The 16,448-nt window shown below is 55.0% G+C and overlaps 1 protein-coding gene across 32 annotated transcripts in view; it reads left to right on the forward strand.

Moving 5' to 3' along the window:
- The window catches only part of ABLIM2 (actin binding LIM protein family member 2), a 200,200-nt gene that overhangs the window by 157,288 nt on the left and 26,464 nt on the right, over positions 1-16,448 (forward strand). For 19 of the 32 annotated variants that reach the window (XM_033213643.1, XM_033213626.1, XM_033213637.1 and 16 more), the window contains one exon: positions 12,150-12,211. The exons of the other annotated variants lie outside the window; for them this stretch is intronic. In XM_033213643.1, coding sequence (XP_033069534.1) covers positions 12,150-12,211 — 62 coding nt within the window. The remainder of the gene's footprint in view (positions 1-12,149; positions 12,212-16,448) is intronic. 32 annotated transcript variants of the gene reach the window in all.

Here is a 16,448-nt window from a genome sequence, read left to right on the forward strand (position 1 = left end):
GAAAATGCCAGAACGTAGGTGCCCTGGAGTTGCCCCAGGAGCACACAAGCCTGGTGGGTGGCCGGCCCTGCGAGGCCCGGAGGCCATGTCAGGTGTGTGGATGGGCTGGTCACTCAGTGGCAGGGGCCTGTGTGTCAGCCCCGCCTCTTGCCGTCACATTCTTCTCCCAGGTTGCCTGTGCAGGTGCACGCAGGCTGCAGCTGCCTCCATCCTGGCGTACTGGGTCTGCAGGACTCCAGTGGCCCTCACTGCACTCATGAATTCCCCGGGGAGATTCTGCTGCAGCACAGACATGCTTGTCCTTCCTCTGGCCGTGCCTGCTTGTGAGGATGTGGCTATGATGCTGTCCTTCCTTCGCTTTCTCCTGGTGTTCTAATGCCACTTCCTCCGAGCAGGAAACCCGCTGTGTCTAACCATTCTGATTGTGCCTTCATTTCTGTCCCGATGGCATTGCCTTGTTTCCCGATTTGCATGGAAATGGCAGCGAGGACCCAGGCTGCCGGCTGTGCCTGGATCAGGTGAGCCTTGCCGTCTGCGGCCTCCTGAGGAATCCAGGCGGGAAGGGGAGCACACGGAGACTGAGAGCCAGCCACCCTTTTCTCTCGGGGTTCTTTTGATTATCACCAAGTAGCCCCCAGACCTGAGTCCATGAGCACCAGTTCCATTTGCACACAACTTTTACTGGACAAAGCGTTTGCACACAGCAAGGCACGCCACCTGCACCCCGGGACGTCCATCTGTAGCGCGCCCAAGGAAGGTAGGATTGTGACACCCAACACAGTGGGCACTCAATAAATGTCTGTTGAATTGAAATGCGTTACATTCAACGGGTATTTATTGAGCACCCACTCTGTGCCAGACGCTGAGCAGGGCGCCGAGGGGGACAGAGAAGACGAGAGCAGCCCCTGACCTGGAGAAGCGTGCAGGGAGCTGGGAGAGGCAGAGACGCCGACAGAGCGAGCGCACGCGCATCCTGCCGCCGCCTGCCCGCTGGGCACCTCTGTGGCCTCGCAAGGGCCTAGTCACAAACTCATCTCACCCACAACACCATCTGCACATCTCACCCAAGACTGAATTCATCATTCAGACCTTCATCCATTCCTCCACCAGATACTTACTGAGCACCTACTATGTGCTGGACATGGTGCTAGGCAGTGGAGAGGCAGTGGTGAGCATGGCCCAGTCCCCGTTCCCCAGCAGGGAAGCCAGAGGACTCTATGACGGTGACAAACCAGGGAGCCATCCCCATCCCATTAGTTCCCAGCAGGCACTGCCACCCCTCCAAAGAGGGCATCATATTGAAATCTATATTTTACTATCGACTACTTTTCTGTTCCTATTTATATTACACATAGTGCATTATCTGGACTATGTGCAGAGTAGTTTATATTATGAGTGCACCTGGTTTCTACACAGGAAGGGAGGCTATTGAATTTCTGTTGTAACACGTTTTCTAGGACAAGGCTCGCTACCCTGGGGGAGAAACACAAGGTGGTGTGGACTCTGCATCCCCAGCAGTCAGGCCTGCTACTGCTTGGGGTCCCACATTCCTAGCTCCTTGAGACCCCATCCTCTCTTTTGAGGTCTCCCACATCCCACCCTCGAAGGTCAGAGGCATATCAGCATAATACAAACCCCCTGGGCAGCTCGAGGCACTCAGTGGCCCCTAGAAAGGACTCAGCACTTCCAAAGGGAATAAGACCCTTTCCTCAAATCCCAGCACATAAGGCACATGTGAGAGGTGGGAGGATGGGAGCCAAGGGTGGTCTGGCCAGGTTGGAGAGGGGGTGAGGAAAGCTCTGAGTTAACCTCCACGGCAGCACAGGGAAGGCCCCAGTTGGGGGCACTTCACCCCCAACCTACCTGTGGCTTGGCATTTTTCTGTCACCTTCTGTGTGTCCTCTCGCTGTGGGACCGGGCAGAGTCCCGTGTCTGGTGGGATGTGCTTGTCTCTGCTTGTCTCCCCACTGCCAGGTCTCTGAGCCTGTTGGGAGGGAGGGTTAGGAGACAGCGCCCCTGCTGCAGCTTTTCTGTTCCTGGGAGCAGAAGGGAAGGCGGTGGGTGGGGGCCGGGGCAGCGGTGGCCTTCCTCCTTTCCCCTTTTACTCCTCTGGAGCTACAAGGTGGGGCAGAAGAGTTCTTCTCACGTCCCTTAGTCCGTGGTCGAAGGAAGAGGCTCCCTGATGTGCTACTGTCAATCTCGCGAGGGTGTCTGGTGGGAAGGGCAGGGGCACCTGGCTCAGGCTTAGAGACGTGAGACCCCCTAGGGGTGGAATTCACAGACATCAGAACTGGAACAAGAGGGTCAGGCACGGTGGCTCATGCCTGTAATCCTAGGACTTTGGGAGGCCGAGGCGGGCGGATCATGAGGATGCCTGTAATCCCAGCTACTTGGGAGTCTGAGGCAGGAGAACAGCTTGACCCCAGGAGGCAGAGGTTGCAGTGAGCCAAGATTGTGCCATTGCACTCCAGCCTGGGAAACAGAGTGAGACTCCATCTGAAGAAAAAACAAAAAAAAAAAATGGGCCAGGCGTGGTGGCTCAAGCTTGTAATCCCAGCACTTTGGGAGGCCAAGGCAGGCGGATCACGAGGTCAGGAGATTGAGACCATCCTGGCTAACATGGTGAAACCCCGTCTCTACTAAAAAATACAAAAAAATAGCCAGGGGAGGTGGCGGGCACCTGTAGTCCCAGCTACTCGGGAGGCTGAGGCAGGAGAATGGCGTAAACCCTGGAGGCAGAGCTTGCAGTGAGCTGAGATCCGGCCACTGCACTCCAGCCTGGGTGACAGAGCGAGACTCCGTCTCAAAAAAAACTGGAGGAAGAGCATAGCGGCCCATAGACAGTGGGTGGGAGCTGCCAGTGAACAGATGCAGGCAGTCCCCAACTTCTGATGTGGGACTGTGTGACTTTCCGCTGGCATGAAAGCAATGTACATTGGGTAGAAAACATACCTCCAGTACCCACACACCCTCCAGTGCCCACACACCCTCCAGTACCCACACACCCTCCAGTGCCCACACACCCACTCTGTTTCTCACTCTCAGTGCAGCATTAAGCGATGACACGAGACTGCCAGCCCTCTATGATGCGCCAGGCTGTATGTGCACTAGATGACTTGGCTGAAGGCTAATGCAGGTTTCTGAGCATGTTTAAGGCTGGCTGGGCTAAGCCATGATGCTCGCTAGGCTAGGTGCATTCAATGCGTTTTCGACTATGGTCTTTTCATCTTACTGGGTTTATGGGATGTGATGAGCCCGTGGTGAGCCAGGGGGCATCTCTCTGTATTTCATGAGTGCTGGGTGTGTTCCGGTGCTATCCTGGGTGCTGGGGACAGAGCAGAGGCCAAAACAGACAAAGTTCCCTGTCTGTGGAGCTGACATTCTGCTGGGGGCTGGGAGACAGACAGAAACAAGCTGAAAGTGAGTTAATCAGTGCCCTGTTCTAAGAGGGCTAGAGAGGGCTGGGGGAAGGGTGCGCTTTCAAATACAATAAGTAGTTAGGGCAGAGAGACGGTGCCTGGCACGGCTTGAAGCGGGTGTAGCCTTGAATAGGGCCGGTATATGGGGGAGGGCATTCCAACTCCCCCAGGATGGAGGCCGGGCCGTGGGTTAAAAGAACAGTGAGGGCCATGCATCGGGTCACACAGCAATTTGTGTGCCCTTGAGAGGACCCAGGCCTGGCCTGACTCAGGGTTTAAGCAGCACAGACAGCCTACAGGCAGGTCTGGAGGCAGGAGCAGGGCGGCCTTGGGAAACCGAGACAGTAAGGGTGGCAGGGGTGGGACTTGCCAGAAGCTGGTGGAAACAGGCCAAGGTCCAGTCAGGAAAAGTCTGGAGTGTAGTGCCAGGGAGGGAGACGTTGGCACGACACGAGTGTGAGAGGAGATGTTGCATTTTCTGTGTTTAAAACATCAGAAGGCAGCTGCACACACAGTGGACTGGAGGCTGCTAAGCCAGGGCAAGAGGAATTGTGGTACCCACAAAAGCATCTGGGGTCCTGAAAGGATCTCACTGGCAGGGCCCGCATGGGGGCAGCTCAGGGACCACTGGGTGCGGGAGTGATAGAATCAAAGAAGACACTGGGTTGGCTCTGGTGCAGGCCGGCAGAGGCCACCTTTACTCAGAGATGGGATGGGAACAGGTGTGTGTCTTCACGTTGGCTGGGAGAACCTGAGACATCCAGGGGGGTTGCCAGGGGGCAGATGGAGCTCAGAGGAGAGGTCCAGGCTGGAGGCAGAGACTGAGGGTCCCTGCCTCCCAGACAGGACTGGAACCATGGGAGCTGGTAGCCGCAGCCGCTCTGACTGTGAGCACGTGGCTGTGTCCTGAATGTGTGTTCCTTTCTAAAGAGGGTCTGAGACCCACGTGAGGTGTGATCTCCTGCCCGGCCCCCGGGCTACTCCTTGTCAGCATCCTCCCATCTTCCCATCTCAGCAAAGCTGGGAGGAGACAGAGAAGGAGAGAAAGAGAGAGAGAGCATGCACAGGTGTGTGCTGACAAGCAGGCAGGTGGGAAGGTGCCATCGCGGGGCAGGAGACTCCACGGAGGAAGTGGGGAGGAGCACCCAGGAGGGAGAAAGCCAGGAAAGGGAGTGGGCCAGGGAAGCAGGGAAGGGGATGGCCAGCAGGGCCGATCCTGGGGAAAGGGCGTGGAGGGACAGCCCAGGGAGAGCTAGGGGCTCAGGCGTGGCCACCCTGGCATCCAGCTGGTGGCCGGAGGGCCCCTCAGTACAGAGGCTATTAGGGAGGAGTGGCCAGCTGGGGCCACAGTGATGGCCTTTCTGGAAGGCCTGGCCTCCTGCTGGGCGGGCAGAGTGCTCTCTGAGCCCCCAGAGAGAGCAGAGGGAGGTCCAGAGGTCAGGGAGAGGACCCCAGCCCAGGAAAAGATGCTGTGGCTGGAGGTATACACCACCCTGGGGACAGTGGCCCCAGGTAGAGCATGCTGGGTTCCGGAGCCCCAGGGAGCAGCCGCTGCCGTTGGGTTGGCTGGAGACTAGCTTTCAGCTGGAATCCCCATGCCTCCCCGTGCCCAGCAGGCTTACCCATGCCTAGGGACTGGACAGGTGTGGCCTCCCAGTTCTGCGGGTAGCAGCACAGGCCTGGGTGCCACCCTGTGTCCCTTTGGGAGCTCACGTTATCTCACAGCCACAGCCCCAGGGCCTCCTCTGTCCTCCTCCAACGGTGCCTGGGCTCTGGAGAGCCCCACCCCACACCAGAAGCTCTGCCTCCCTCACCAGTCCAGCTGGACGGGCCTCTCCTTCACCACCACTCAGGGATGAGGAGTGTCTGCCTTCCTCAGATGGAGACACCAAGGCTCAGAGAGGGGACCCGAACCTGTGCAGCACCACAGCCTCCAAACCTCCTGCCCAGGCACCTGGGAGCAGATGGGAGCTGCCCAAGCGAGGGGCTCACCGGTCAGGTGTCCACAAAGCAGACCCAGATGCTGTGTAAGTCACAGTCCTCTCCCCACAAGATGCCCAGCCTTGAATGTCCAGCAATGACTTTGACCTCTGATGAGCCAGCCTGGAAGAGGACAGACCCGCAGAGAACAGGCTCAGGGCCCTGGAGCATGGATCTGTCACCTGTGTCCTTTTCTCCCCATGGACTCTTAGTGCCTGGGAGCAGTGTGAGAGTCCTGTGCCTCCCGTTCCCAGGCAGCGGCCTCGCCATCCGTGCCTGTGATTGGCCGCGTATTCCCAAAGGCTCCGGGGACAGCTCCCTGAGCAGCAGCCTTCCTTCCTGGGAGCCAGCATTCGTTCTGTGGGGTGGGGGACATGAAGGTGGCCACCCTGAATACAAAGCCGCAGAACTGTCCAGAAGAGCACATGAGGGGGCCTCAGAGAGTGCTGCCTGAGGGCGCTGGTCCAGCCACGATTCAATCGCAGCCGTCCCTTGCCGTGTGACCTTGGGCACTGCATGCGGGCGCTGGTCCACCCATGATTCAATCCCAGCCCATCCCTTGCTGTGTGACCTTGGGTACAAGAGAAACTTCTCTGAGTTTGAAGTTCCCTCATCTGTAAGAACAGGGATGATCCAGTCCTGCCAGGGAGCATGTGGGGGTTGAGGAGCTTGCACGTGAGCACACGGGGATCCTGTGGGCTGACCCCGAAGGATGTTGAGGCTCAGCACCTCCAGTCCATAAGCCAGGCCATGGCAAGCCCTCTGTGGTCATCTTGGGCCCGTCTCACTTGCTTCTGAAGTCCACATCTCAGACCAGCCAAGGGGCCTCTTGTTCACCACTGCTCAGGGATGAAGGGTGCCCGCCTTCCTCAGATGGAGACACCAAGACTCAGAGAGGGGACCCGAACCTGTGCAGTGCCACAGCCTCCAAGCCTCCTGCCCGTGCACCCGGGAGTGGGTGGGAGCTGCCCAAGCGAGTGGCTCACAGGTCAGATGTCCGCAAAGCAGACCCAGACGCCATGTGAGCCACAGTCCTCTGCCCACAAGATGCCTGGCCTTGAATGTCCAGCGGTGACTTTGACTTCTGATGAGCCAGCCTGGAAGAGGACAGACCTGTGGAGAAGAGGCTCAGGGCCCTAGGAGCAGGCCTGGTGGGATGCTGAGGGCAAGGTGGCCATGGCAGGCTTCACAGAGGGGAGGCGGCGGGGATCCTGGTTAGGCTGAGCTTGGGCATGGAGCGGGTAGATATCCAGTGCCTGCAGGGCCACATGTAACTGGCATCAGGACTACCCAGTTGCCCCCATGCGCCTGGCCCCCTACCTGCCTTCTCCCTGTGGGTCTCTCTCTGTAATACACACACCCTGCCTCTTGAAGGCTGTCTGCTTCCATCTGACACGCATTAGACCCACATGCCTGCAAACCCACACCAGGGCACACTGGCTTGGGAGCAGATGGGGTTACTGGTTCCTGAAGCCAGGAGCCCTCCTCATCTCAGCCTCTCTAGTCAGTAACTGACCTTGAACAGATCACTTGGTATCAATAGGTGTCAACTTTCTCATCTGTAAAATGGGATCATGTTTAGTGTGTAGGCTGGTGAGAGTCAAGTGAAATCTCTGAATACGTAAAGGGACTTTTTAAACCAGTGATTCTTGGCTGGGTGCAGTGGCTCACGCCTGTAATCCCAGCATTTTGGGAGGCTAAGGCAGGCAGATCACCTGAGGTCAGGAGTTCGAGATCATCTGACCGACATGGAGAAACCTTGTCTGTACTAAAAATACAAAATTAGCTGGGCCTGATGGCACATGCCTCTAATCCCAGCTACTCAGGAGGCTGAGGCAGGAGAATTGCTTGAACCCAGGAGGTTGCAGTGAGCCAAGACCATGCCATTGCACTCCAGCCTGGGGAACAAGAACGAAACTCCATCTCAAAATATTAAATAAATAAACCAGTGATTCTCAGCGCTGGCTGTGCACAGGATCACTGGACCTTTAAAATGTGCGGATTGCTCGTCCTCCCCAAGAGAGGCCAACTTTAGGAGCCCAGACAGCAGCCCAGGGAGTGAGACAGTGTCGCCTCGTCTCTCCCTGTTCTTCTCTCTACCTACAACTAAACAGACCTGGAAATGATACGGCAGACGGTTGGTCACAGGAGAACTCTAAAGGTGGGAACAGCAAAGTGGCCTGGTGAGGCAGCCTCAGGACCTCAGGGAACAGCAGCCCTGTGTGCCCACTCCCACCCCCACCCAGCGTCAGGAGGTGACCCAGGCCTGCAGCCTCCCAGCCTCCCATGCAGTGGCAGAACGTGATAAGGCAGGTGTTTTCCTCCCGCAGCCACACTAGCAGATGGGCAGGTGGCCAGCAGGCACCCCGCAGTCCTGAGAGTGAACCCAGGGACATGGTCTCCACCCATGGCAGGCATCTCCCACCCCCACCCAGTGACACAGGACACCCCAAGAAGGGCATTTTATCCCCACGGGCAGCACCAGCAGGGACCAAGTGGGCGGACCGGCAGCTCCAGGTGAATCTAGCAGACCAGAATAGAATTTCAGCAAGCATTCTGAAAAGCAAACTGTCATTGAAACCACAACCTCCAAAAGACCAGGCCGTACACGCGAAACCTAAACAGGGTGACAGCCTGCTCAAATAGAGGATTTAACACTTAACAAGATTAGTCTCCTAACATAATATCCAAAATGCCTAGGATACTGTAGAAAAATTACCCATCACACCAAGAAGCCCGAAGATCAATGATTTGAATGAAAAAAGACAGCAGAAGGCCGGGCGCGGTGGCTCACGCCTATAATCCCAGCACTTTGGGAGGCCGAGGTGGGTGGATCACGAGGTCAAGAGATCGAGACCATCCTGGTCAACATGGTGAAACCCTGTCTCTACTAAAAACACAAAAATTAGCTGGACATGGTGGCATATGACTGTAATCCCAGCTACTTGGGAGGCTGAGGCAGGAGAATCGCCTGAACCTGGGAGATGGAGGTTGCAGTGAGCTGAGATCGTGACACTGCACTCCAGCCTGGGTGACAGAGCAAGACTCCGTCTCAAAATATATATATATATATATTAAAAATAATGGCTGAAAACCTAACAATTTTGGCAAAAGAAAGAGACATAAACCTACAAGTTCCAGAAACTAAGTGAGTCCCAAAGAAAGAGGATAAACCCCAAAAATCTGCACCAAGACATATCATAATTAAATTTCTGAAAATTAAGGATAAAGAAAAAAATGTTGGCCGGGCGCGGTGGCTCAAGCCTGTAATCCCAGCACTTTGGGAGGCCGAGGTGGGCGGATCACGAGGTCAGGAGATCGAGACCCTCCTGGCTAACACGGTGAAACCCTGTCTCTACTAAAAATACAAAAAACTAGCCGGGCGCGGTGGCGGGCGCCTGTAGTCCCAGCTACTCGGAGGCTGAGGCCGGAGAATGGCGGGAACCTGGGAGGCGGAGCTTGCAGTGAGCCGAGATCGCGCCACTGCACTCCAGCCTGGGCGACACAGCGAGACTCCGTCTCAAAAAAAAAAAAAAGCGGCCGGGCGCGGTGGCTCAAGCCTGTAATCCCAGCACTTTGGGAGGCCGACACGGGCGGATCACGAGGTCAGGAGATCGAGACCATCCTGGCTAACACGGTGAAACCCCGTCTCTACTAAAAAATACAAAAAACTAGCCGGGCGAGATGGCGGGCGCCTGTAGTCCCAGCTACTCGGGAGGCTGAGGCAGGAGAATGGCGTGAACCCGGGAGGCGGAGCTGAGATCCGGCCACTGCACTCCAGCCTGGGCGACAGAACGAGACTCTGTCTCAAAAAAAAAAAAAAAAAAAAAAAGAAAAAAATGTTGAAAGCAACCAGAGAGAAAAAACAGAGGAGAAACACCAATTCGAGATTTCTCACCAGAAACCACAGAGGCCAGCAGGAAGTGCCCTGACATCTTTCACGTGCTGAAACAGCAGAAGTGTCCGCATGAATCCTGTGTTCAGTGAAGTATCCTGCAGACCTACCCCTAAGGAATCGTCTCCAAACAGAAAGGAAATGATAATAGAAGGCTTGGAACTTCAGAAAGGAAAGAAGAACATTGGAATAGTTAAAACCAGGGACAAAGCATGATAGACAGCCCTCTTCTTGGAAAGAATCATATTCTTACATCACATTGGATGGTTGAAGCAAAACTTCTAGAACCATCTGATGTGGGTGCTCAAAGGAAACAGAAGACCTCCCTGAGACAATTGTAGTCAAAGTGGGGAGGATGACACAGGCTTCGTGGAAGAAAGGTTTCCACCTGCGTGTGAAGCGGTTAAAAGTCAAGACCCGTCAGTGGCAGCCTGGGCACTGGGAACCTCACGCGCTGTCCAGGTGACTCCAGGGACAGGCAGGTGGAGGCCCTCGGGCTTAAGAGGGGTGCAGGACACCACCGAGGGTGTTCTCTGTTCTCGAGGCGGTAGGCCAGTGTGCATCAGAATGGTCTGGAAGCCTTATAAAAACACAGATCCCTGGACCCCAGCCCCAGAATTCTGACACAGGAGGTCTGGGGTGGGGCCCAATAATTTGCATTTTTGACAAGTTCCCTGGCAAGGTTGGGGCTGCTAGCTGGGGATGCCAATTTGAGAACCACCCCTGTAGCACATTTGCTGATAAGGACCTCCCGCTGAGCTGGAGGGGCCCTCGGGATCCCAGAGCATGCCGGGCTCTGATCATAAAGGAGGAGGCAGGTGTCTCCTGGAGGAACCCTAGGACTGCAAGGCAGGCGGCCTCGTCCGGCGTCCCAGGGCTGCCGCTACCTGGCTGGGTGACCTCAGACAGGTTCCTGCATGTCTCTGGGCCCTGACTCCCCTTCTGTACATGAGAAGAGCTGGCTAGGCCTTTTACCTGGGGGTGCCTCGGAGGGGCTGGGAGGGGGAGGAATAGCCCCAAAGGTCTGGCCCCCACCCCTCTCCCCACATCTGTCTTCCCAGCTCCTCATTTGCCTGTTTTGCATATCAGCGTTCACATAAAAGCTCGCATGTCGAGGGAGTTCCTCTGCTAAGATAAGTTTGAGGACCTTGATCTTGATGTTTAAGAGGCCTTCCTGACCCACATGTGTAACTTTCCACTGGCTACCCTGTTGCAAACAAGTCCCCAGCTGAGGCTCCTCCCATAGGCTTCTCTGTGTCCCCATATGACCTTCACGGAATTTCTTCTCTGTCCTCATTGAGTCCGTGAGGAACCCCCAGATGAAACCCCCGGGAGAAGCATCCTTTGCTCAGCAATGAGGTCCCTGGAGTGGGCGGGTGGGCAGTTCTGTGCACAGAACCTGCCTTGCCCCTGGAGACACGGTTCTTGCGAAAGACATGCAGCCTTGTGAGCACTGAAGGATGTGAGCCACCTTCCCCTTGGAGGCCTCATGGGCAGCCTGGCAGCTCCCAGGAGTGAATGTGGGCATCTGGCCCTGTACATGGCTGGCCTGCGCCACTGGGGCCCAGTACTGGGGTGACACCCGCAGATGAGGCAGGTGTGGGCTGTGCTCTTTAAGACCCCACAGGCTAGTGGAAAGACAGACAGTTTAGGGACCCAGGACAGGTCTTTTAAGGATGCTTCCCTGGGTGTGGAGGGCCCTGCCTCTCCAGGTCCAGGCTCTGCCCCTTCCTTTCCAGAATGCAACCACGCCCCCTCTGAGCCAGGCAGGCGTCCACTTCCTCCCTGCTGTCCCATCACATGGTGTTGAAGAGGTTACTTTGGAGGTCTCAAACTTCCAGCAAGCTCCCAGGCCCATCCAGAGCCAGCCAGGCCCACCCAGGGCCAGCCAGGGACACGAGTGATGGAGGGAGCTCAGTGGGGGGCTGGGAAAGGCTGCCCCCTCCTGGCAGCCCCAGGGAGCCTTGCCCCACAGGGAATCCAGAGTTCGTTGTCTCAGACCAGCCCTCTATTATTTCACGAGAAGCTAGAAATTTGGATTTTACTATGAAGCCCCCCAATTGCAAGCAACTCAGGATTTTATTTATTTATGTATTTGTTTTTAGAGACAGGATCTCACTCTGTCTCCCAGGCTAGAGTGCAGTGGTGTGAGCATAGCTCTCACTACAGCCTCGAGCTCCTGGGCTCAAGGGATCCTCCCACCTCAGCCTCCCAAATAGCTAGGACCACAGGCGTGCACCACCGCAGCCATCCGTTGCTTTGTGTAGGGGTGGTCTTGCTATGTTGCCCAGGATGGTCTTGAACTCCTGGCCTCAAATGATTTTCCCTCCTTGGCCTCCCAAAGCTCTAGGATTACAGGCGTGAGCCAATATGCCCAGCCAAGAAGTTTATTAAAATAAAATTGCCTCCAGGCCCCATGTGCTTGGTGGTAGCCTCCATTTGCCACCTCTGGCACAGGATGACACAGCTCTGCTGTTCCTCCAGGGTTCCAGAGACTGTGTCCCTTCCTGACTCTGCCCAACTCCCCTGTCTGTAAAGGGAGGGGCTTGGCCCAGGTGCCAGGTGGTGCCCAGGCCAGAGCCTGTTCCTGAACACAGGGGCCAGCTGGGCTGAGGTTCTGTGGCGTTTCCGGTGTCATGGGCAGGCTCAGGACATTACCCCTCCGTGACTTCCTCCTCAGTCAGTGCCCTGGGAACAGAAGGTCACCACTGAGGCAGGGCATGGTCTTCAGGGCTCCTCCCCTGTGTTACTTGCCCAGCCTTGTCCACCCCGGTGGGAAGCCCCCCAGGGCTGCACCCCCCTCGCTGCTGCACCTAGTCTGCGCGCGTGACAAAGCTGTGCTGTGTCTGTTTCAGGATTCCCCTATTCCAAATCTGACCCTCTCCCAGGACATGGAAAGAATGGCTTGGACCAGCGGGTAGGTACTGACCCCTCCCTGGCCACGGGGTACTAACGATCTCTGTGAGGCTGAGCACGCTTCCCACAGCTTCTTGACCACGCAGCAGGAGGAGAGGCCCCAGGGACCCTACGGCCCACTGCCTCTGCCTGATGCCCACCCAGGGGCTGCCTCTGCCACCACTGCTTTTTCCCTACCAGGACCGGACCAGACCTAGGCAACACCCTCCCCACCCCGCCTCCCTGCCCCCGGCCCCAGAGAGACCTCAGTGTGTGGGAGCAGGGGAGACAAGGGCCACCCACAGTGATCAGGCCCAGCTCCAAGAAGCCCCTCCTAACCCTCCTCCTCCTCCTGTGGCGCTGAGCCTGACAACCTGCAAGGGCTGTTGCATCTGGTGAGCCTGTGTGAGCCAAGTGGCCACCTCCTTATCTGGGATGGCCTGGTCTTCACTGCTGTTACCGTTACCATGATTACACCAAATAATCCTTAGCATCCAAGGCTATTGCTTGAGGCTGCACGGAGATTGGATTAACTCGAAGTCAGGCTCTTTGGCTGCCCCCAGCTGAAGGCTGGTGCCATCTCCTACCCTGAGTTTGCTGATTCTTGGGGCATCTGAATATGAGCCCAGAAAATCTGGGGGCTGATTGCCTTGCAGAGGGTCCAGGTCCTATTCCCCAGGACAGTTAACGCCTTAGGAAGAGCTGCTCGTGTTTGTTCCTCTGCCCACAGCCTCACAGGAGTCCCTGGTGAGGACCCCTAGGGTGGGGCAGGCTTGCTGGTCCCAGACCTCCCAACACACAGATACACACAGCCCAGGGGTCTCCCCATTGCACAAGGCAGCCTCGTCCTAGTCTGGAAATTTGTTCATAAACAGAGGCAATTCACCTCTCAACAGAGGCACTAAAAAACGAACCCCGTCTTTGTTGCACTGGAGCAGCCTTGGCTGTGTGTAACCCCTGGATGGCGTCCTCAGGCAGGTACTCTCTCCAGGGACAAGGCCACAGGACACCGTCTCCAGAAGCCGCGGGTGTCCTCTTAGGCCGGCATTTGTTCTTTCCATCTCCTTCAGGCTCTGTCAGACCTGCTGCTGTGTTTTTGTCCAAGGCCCAGCCTCCCTGGATCTCCCCCAGGCCCATCCTCCCCAGATCTCCCCCAGGCCCAGGCACCTCTGCATGATTTGATTCTAGCCAACCTCACCCCCACCCAACGAACTGCTCTTCCCATTCTGGAATGAGCCTCACTGGGGGTCATGCATGTGGCATGCTTCTTTTTTTTTTTTTTTTTTTTGAGACGGAGTCTCGCTCTGCCCCCAGGCTGGAGTGCAGTGGCCGGATCTCAGCTCACTGCAAGCTCCGCCTCCCGGGTTGAAGCCATTCTCCTGCCTCAGCCTCCCGAGTAGCTGGGACTACAGGCGCCCGCCACCTCGCCCGGCTAGTTTTTTGTATTTTTTAGTAGAGACGGGGTTTCACCGTGTTCGCCAGGATGGTCTCGATCTCCTGACCTCGTGATCCGCCCGTCTCGGCCTCCCAAAGTGCTGGGATTACAGGCTTGAGCCACCGCGCCCGGCCGAGGCATGCTTCTTTGAATTGTCTCCAAAGGAATTCTCCACTCTTCTTCCACATGGAAAGCAGGGGAGATGAGAGGGCTGGACCAACGTCCACAGGACTCGTACGACACCAAGATGTGCAAATCCCTGAGCTCAATGTTAGGGGTCCTGGGGACAGTGGGAAAACTGTCTAGAATGTTCCCTTCTCAACTGGAACAGCTGTTCTCTGACCCTGGGGCTGGTGAGCGCAGTGATCACAGTCCGGCCCAAGCCAAGGTGTTCCACCACTCGAGTGAGGTCCTGGAGACTTTCCTCAATATATAGAAGGGAAGCGAGAGAACAGCACGCTCTGCATTTGTAGTCTTGCATCACTGACGCCGGGGCTGTGCATCCTCTGGGAAGGTTCTTCTCTAGGCTCACGTGCTAAAATGGCGCAAATTGATGCCTCTCAGCATCTGCAGAGAAGGTCGTGGTCTCCAGATGCCACACTGTTTGAGAACAGCCGATCCAGACATTCTGGCAGGGACGGTCTTCACTCCCTCTCCTAGAACTATTGAGAGCAGAACCTCAAGCTTTACAGAATTAAGAACTAAACTTGTGTGAATGTGTTTCTCCTGCAGACTCAGGGGTGGGAAGGAGAGCATTAGCCGGTGTGCTCTCTGCATGTGCTAGGAGAACTGATACCCACGGAATTCATCATCACGTGGAGATTCTTAGCTTTTCACATTGCTTCTGGGGGAGATGGGTGAACATTATTAGCGACTTTGCTTTGGGATTCTCTTTTCCCTGCTAATGTTCTTTCCTATTTTTTCACTCTTTCTAAGACTTTTATGTACTGTTATGCCTGTTTCTCAGTGAGAAGGCCAGATACTTGATCTTTCACATGACCAGCCTTTTGCAGGGCAGCCCTGCTCAGCACCTGGACTCATGCCCTTCCCCTGGAGATGCCCTGGGAGTGCGTGTCCATGCCCTGTTGCTGATGGCCTACAGTGCTCCTAAGTAATTTCCTAGGTTGTTTCCTGATTTGCCTTTACTTCCAGAAAGGATTCTGGGTGACCTCAAGCATAGATGCAGTGAGACCAAAATCCCGTGAACACCAAATCACAAAGGAGGAGAGGAAGAAACTATAGGAGAAAATTACATCAAAAAACAAACAAACAAAAATACTACCTGAGAGGCGGGGCACAGTTGCTCACGCCTGTAATCCCAGCACTTTGGGAGGCCGTGGCAGGCAGATCACTTGAGGTCAGGAGTTCAAGACCAGCCTGCCTCCCCATCTCTACAAAAATTAAAAAATTAGCCAGATGTGGTGGTGGGCACCTATAGTCCCAGCCACTTGGGAGACTGAGGCAGGAGAATTGTTTGAACCTGGGAGGCGGAGGTTGCAATGAGCTATTATACCACTGCACTCCAGCCTGGGTGACAGAGCAATACTTTGTCTCAAATATATATATATATATATATAACATGAGAAAAGCTGTCAAAGCTTACCTCTGAGCTTCCTGGTAGCCAAGGCACAGAGGCAATCATGGCAGTGACATAGTCCTCACTGTCTGATGGAAGAGGGGAAATTAGTTCATCATGGGAAGCAAAGGCTTTCCTGGGTGTTCTTCCAGAAGGATTTGTTACAAGAGCCTAGTGACCTAAAGCACAATATGTCCTAAAGGTCATTAAAATGTCCTGATAGCCAAGCCTGCCACAGTGCCTGATGCATGGTAGATGCTCATAACCTACCTATGAAATGAATAGAGAACAGAGGCCTGCTACTGCTCTCCCTGTGGATGAGGCAGTAATGACTCTGACAGGTACCACCTGTCTGTTAATCAGAACGTGACCACTGGCGGCAGAAGGTCCTTGTGGTAGCTCCCTGGAAGAAGGCCCATTCTGAAAAAGTATAATGCTGAATGTGAAGAGACTGAGCTGTGCTATTAAAAGACAGAGACTGTCAGATTGGATTTTTAAAATCAGATGTGTTATCATAATATGCACACTTAAAAACTACTTTTAGGCCGGGCGCGGTGGCTCAAGCCTGTAATCCCAACACTATCGGAGGCTGAGATGGGCAGATCACGAGGTCAGGAGATTGAGACCATCCTGGCTAACAGTGAAACCCCATCTCTACTAAAAATACAAAAAAAAATTAGCTGAGCTTGGTGGCGGGCGCCTGTAGTCCCAGCTACTCGGGAGGCTGAGGCAGGAGAATGGCGTGAACCTGGGAGGCGGTGCTTGCAGTGAGCTGAGATCATGCCACTGCACTCCAGCCTGGGTGACTGAGAGAGATTCCATCTCAAAATTAAATAAATAAATAAAACAAATGGGGCTGGGAAAAGTGGTTCATGCCTATAATCCCAGCACTCTGGGAGGCCGAAGTGGGTAGATCACTCAAGTCCAGGAGTTTGAGACCAGCCTGGCCAACATGGTGAAAACCCATCTCTACTAAAAATACAAAAATTAGCCAGGCGTGGTAGCACATGCCTAATATCCCAGCTACTTGGGCACAAGAATAAAGAATGCTTGAACCCAGGAAGCAGAGGTTGCAGTGAGCTGAGGTTGTTCCACTGCACTCTAGCCTGGGGCAACAGAGCAAAACTCTGTCTCAAAAAAAAAAAAAGACAAATGTATCTAGTGAACAAAAAATTAATTATGTACATAGAAAAATAGTACAAATAGCAAACAATCGAATAGGTATATGAAAAACATATCTCTTGAATC

This window comes from Trachypithecus francoisi, unplaced genomic scaffold (genome assembly GCF_009764315.1).
Source record: "Trachypithecus francoisi isolate TF-2019V2 unplaced genomic scaffold, Tfra_2.0 Lachesis_group1, whole genome shotgun sequence".
NCBI lineage: Eukaryota > Metazoa > Chordata > Mammalia > Primates > Cercopithecidae > Trachypithecus > Trachypithecus francoisi.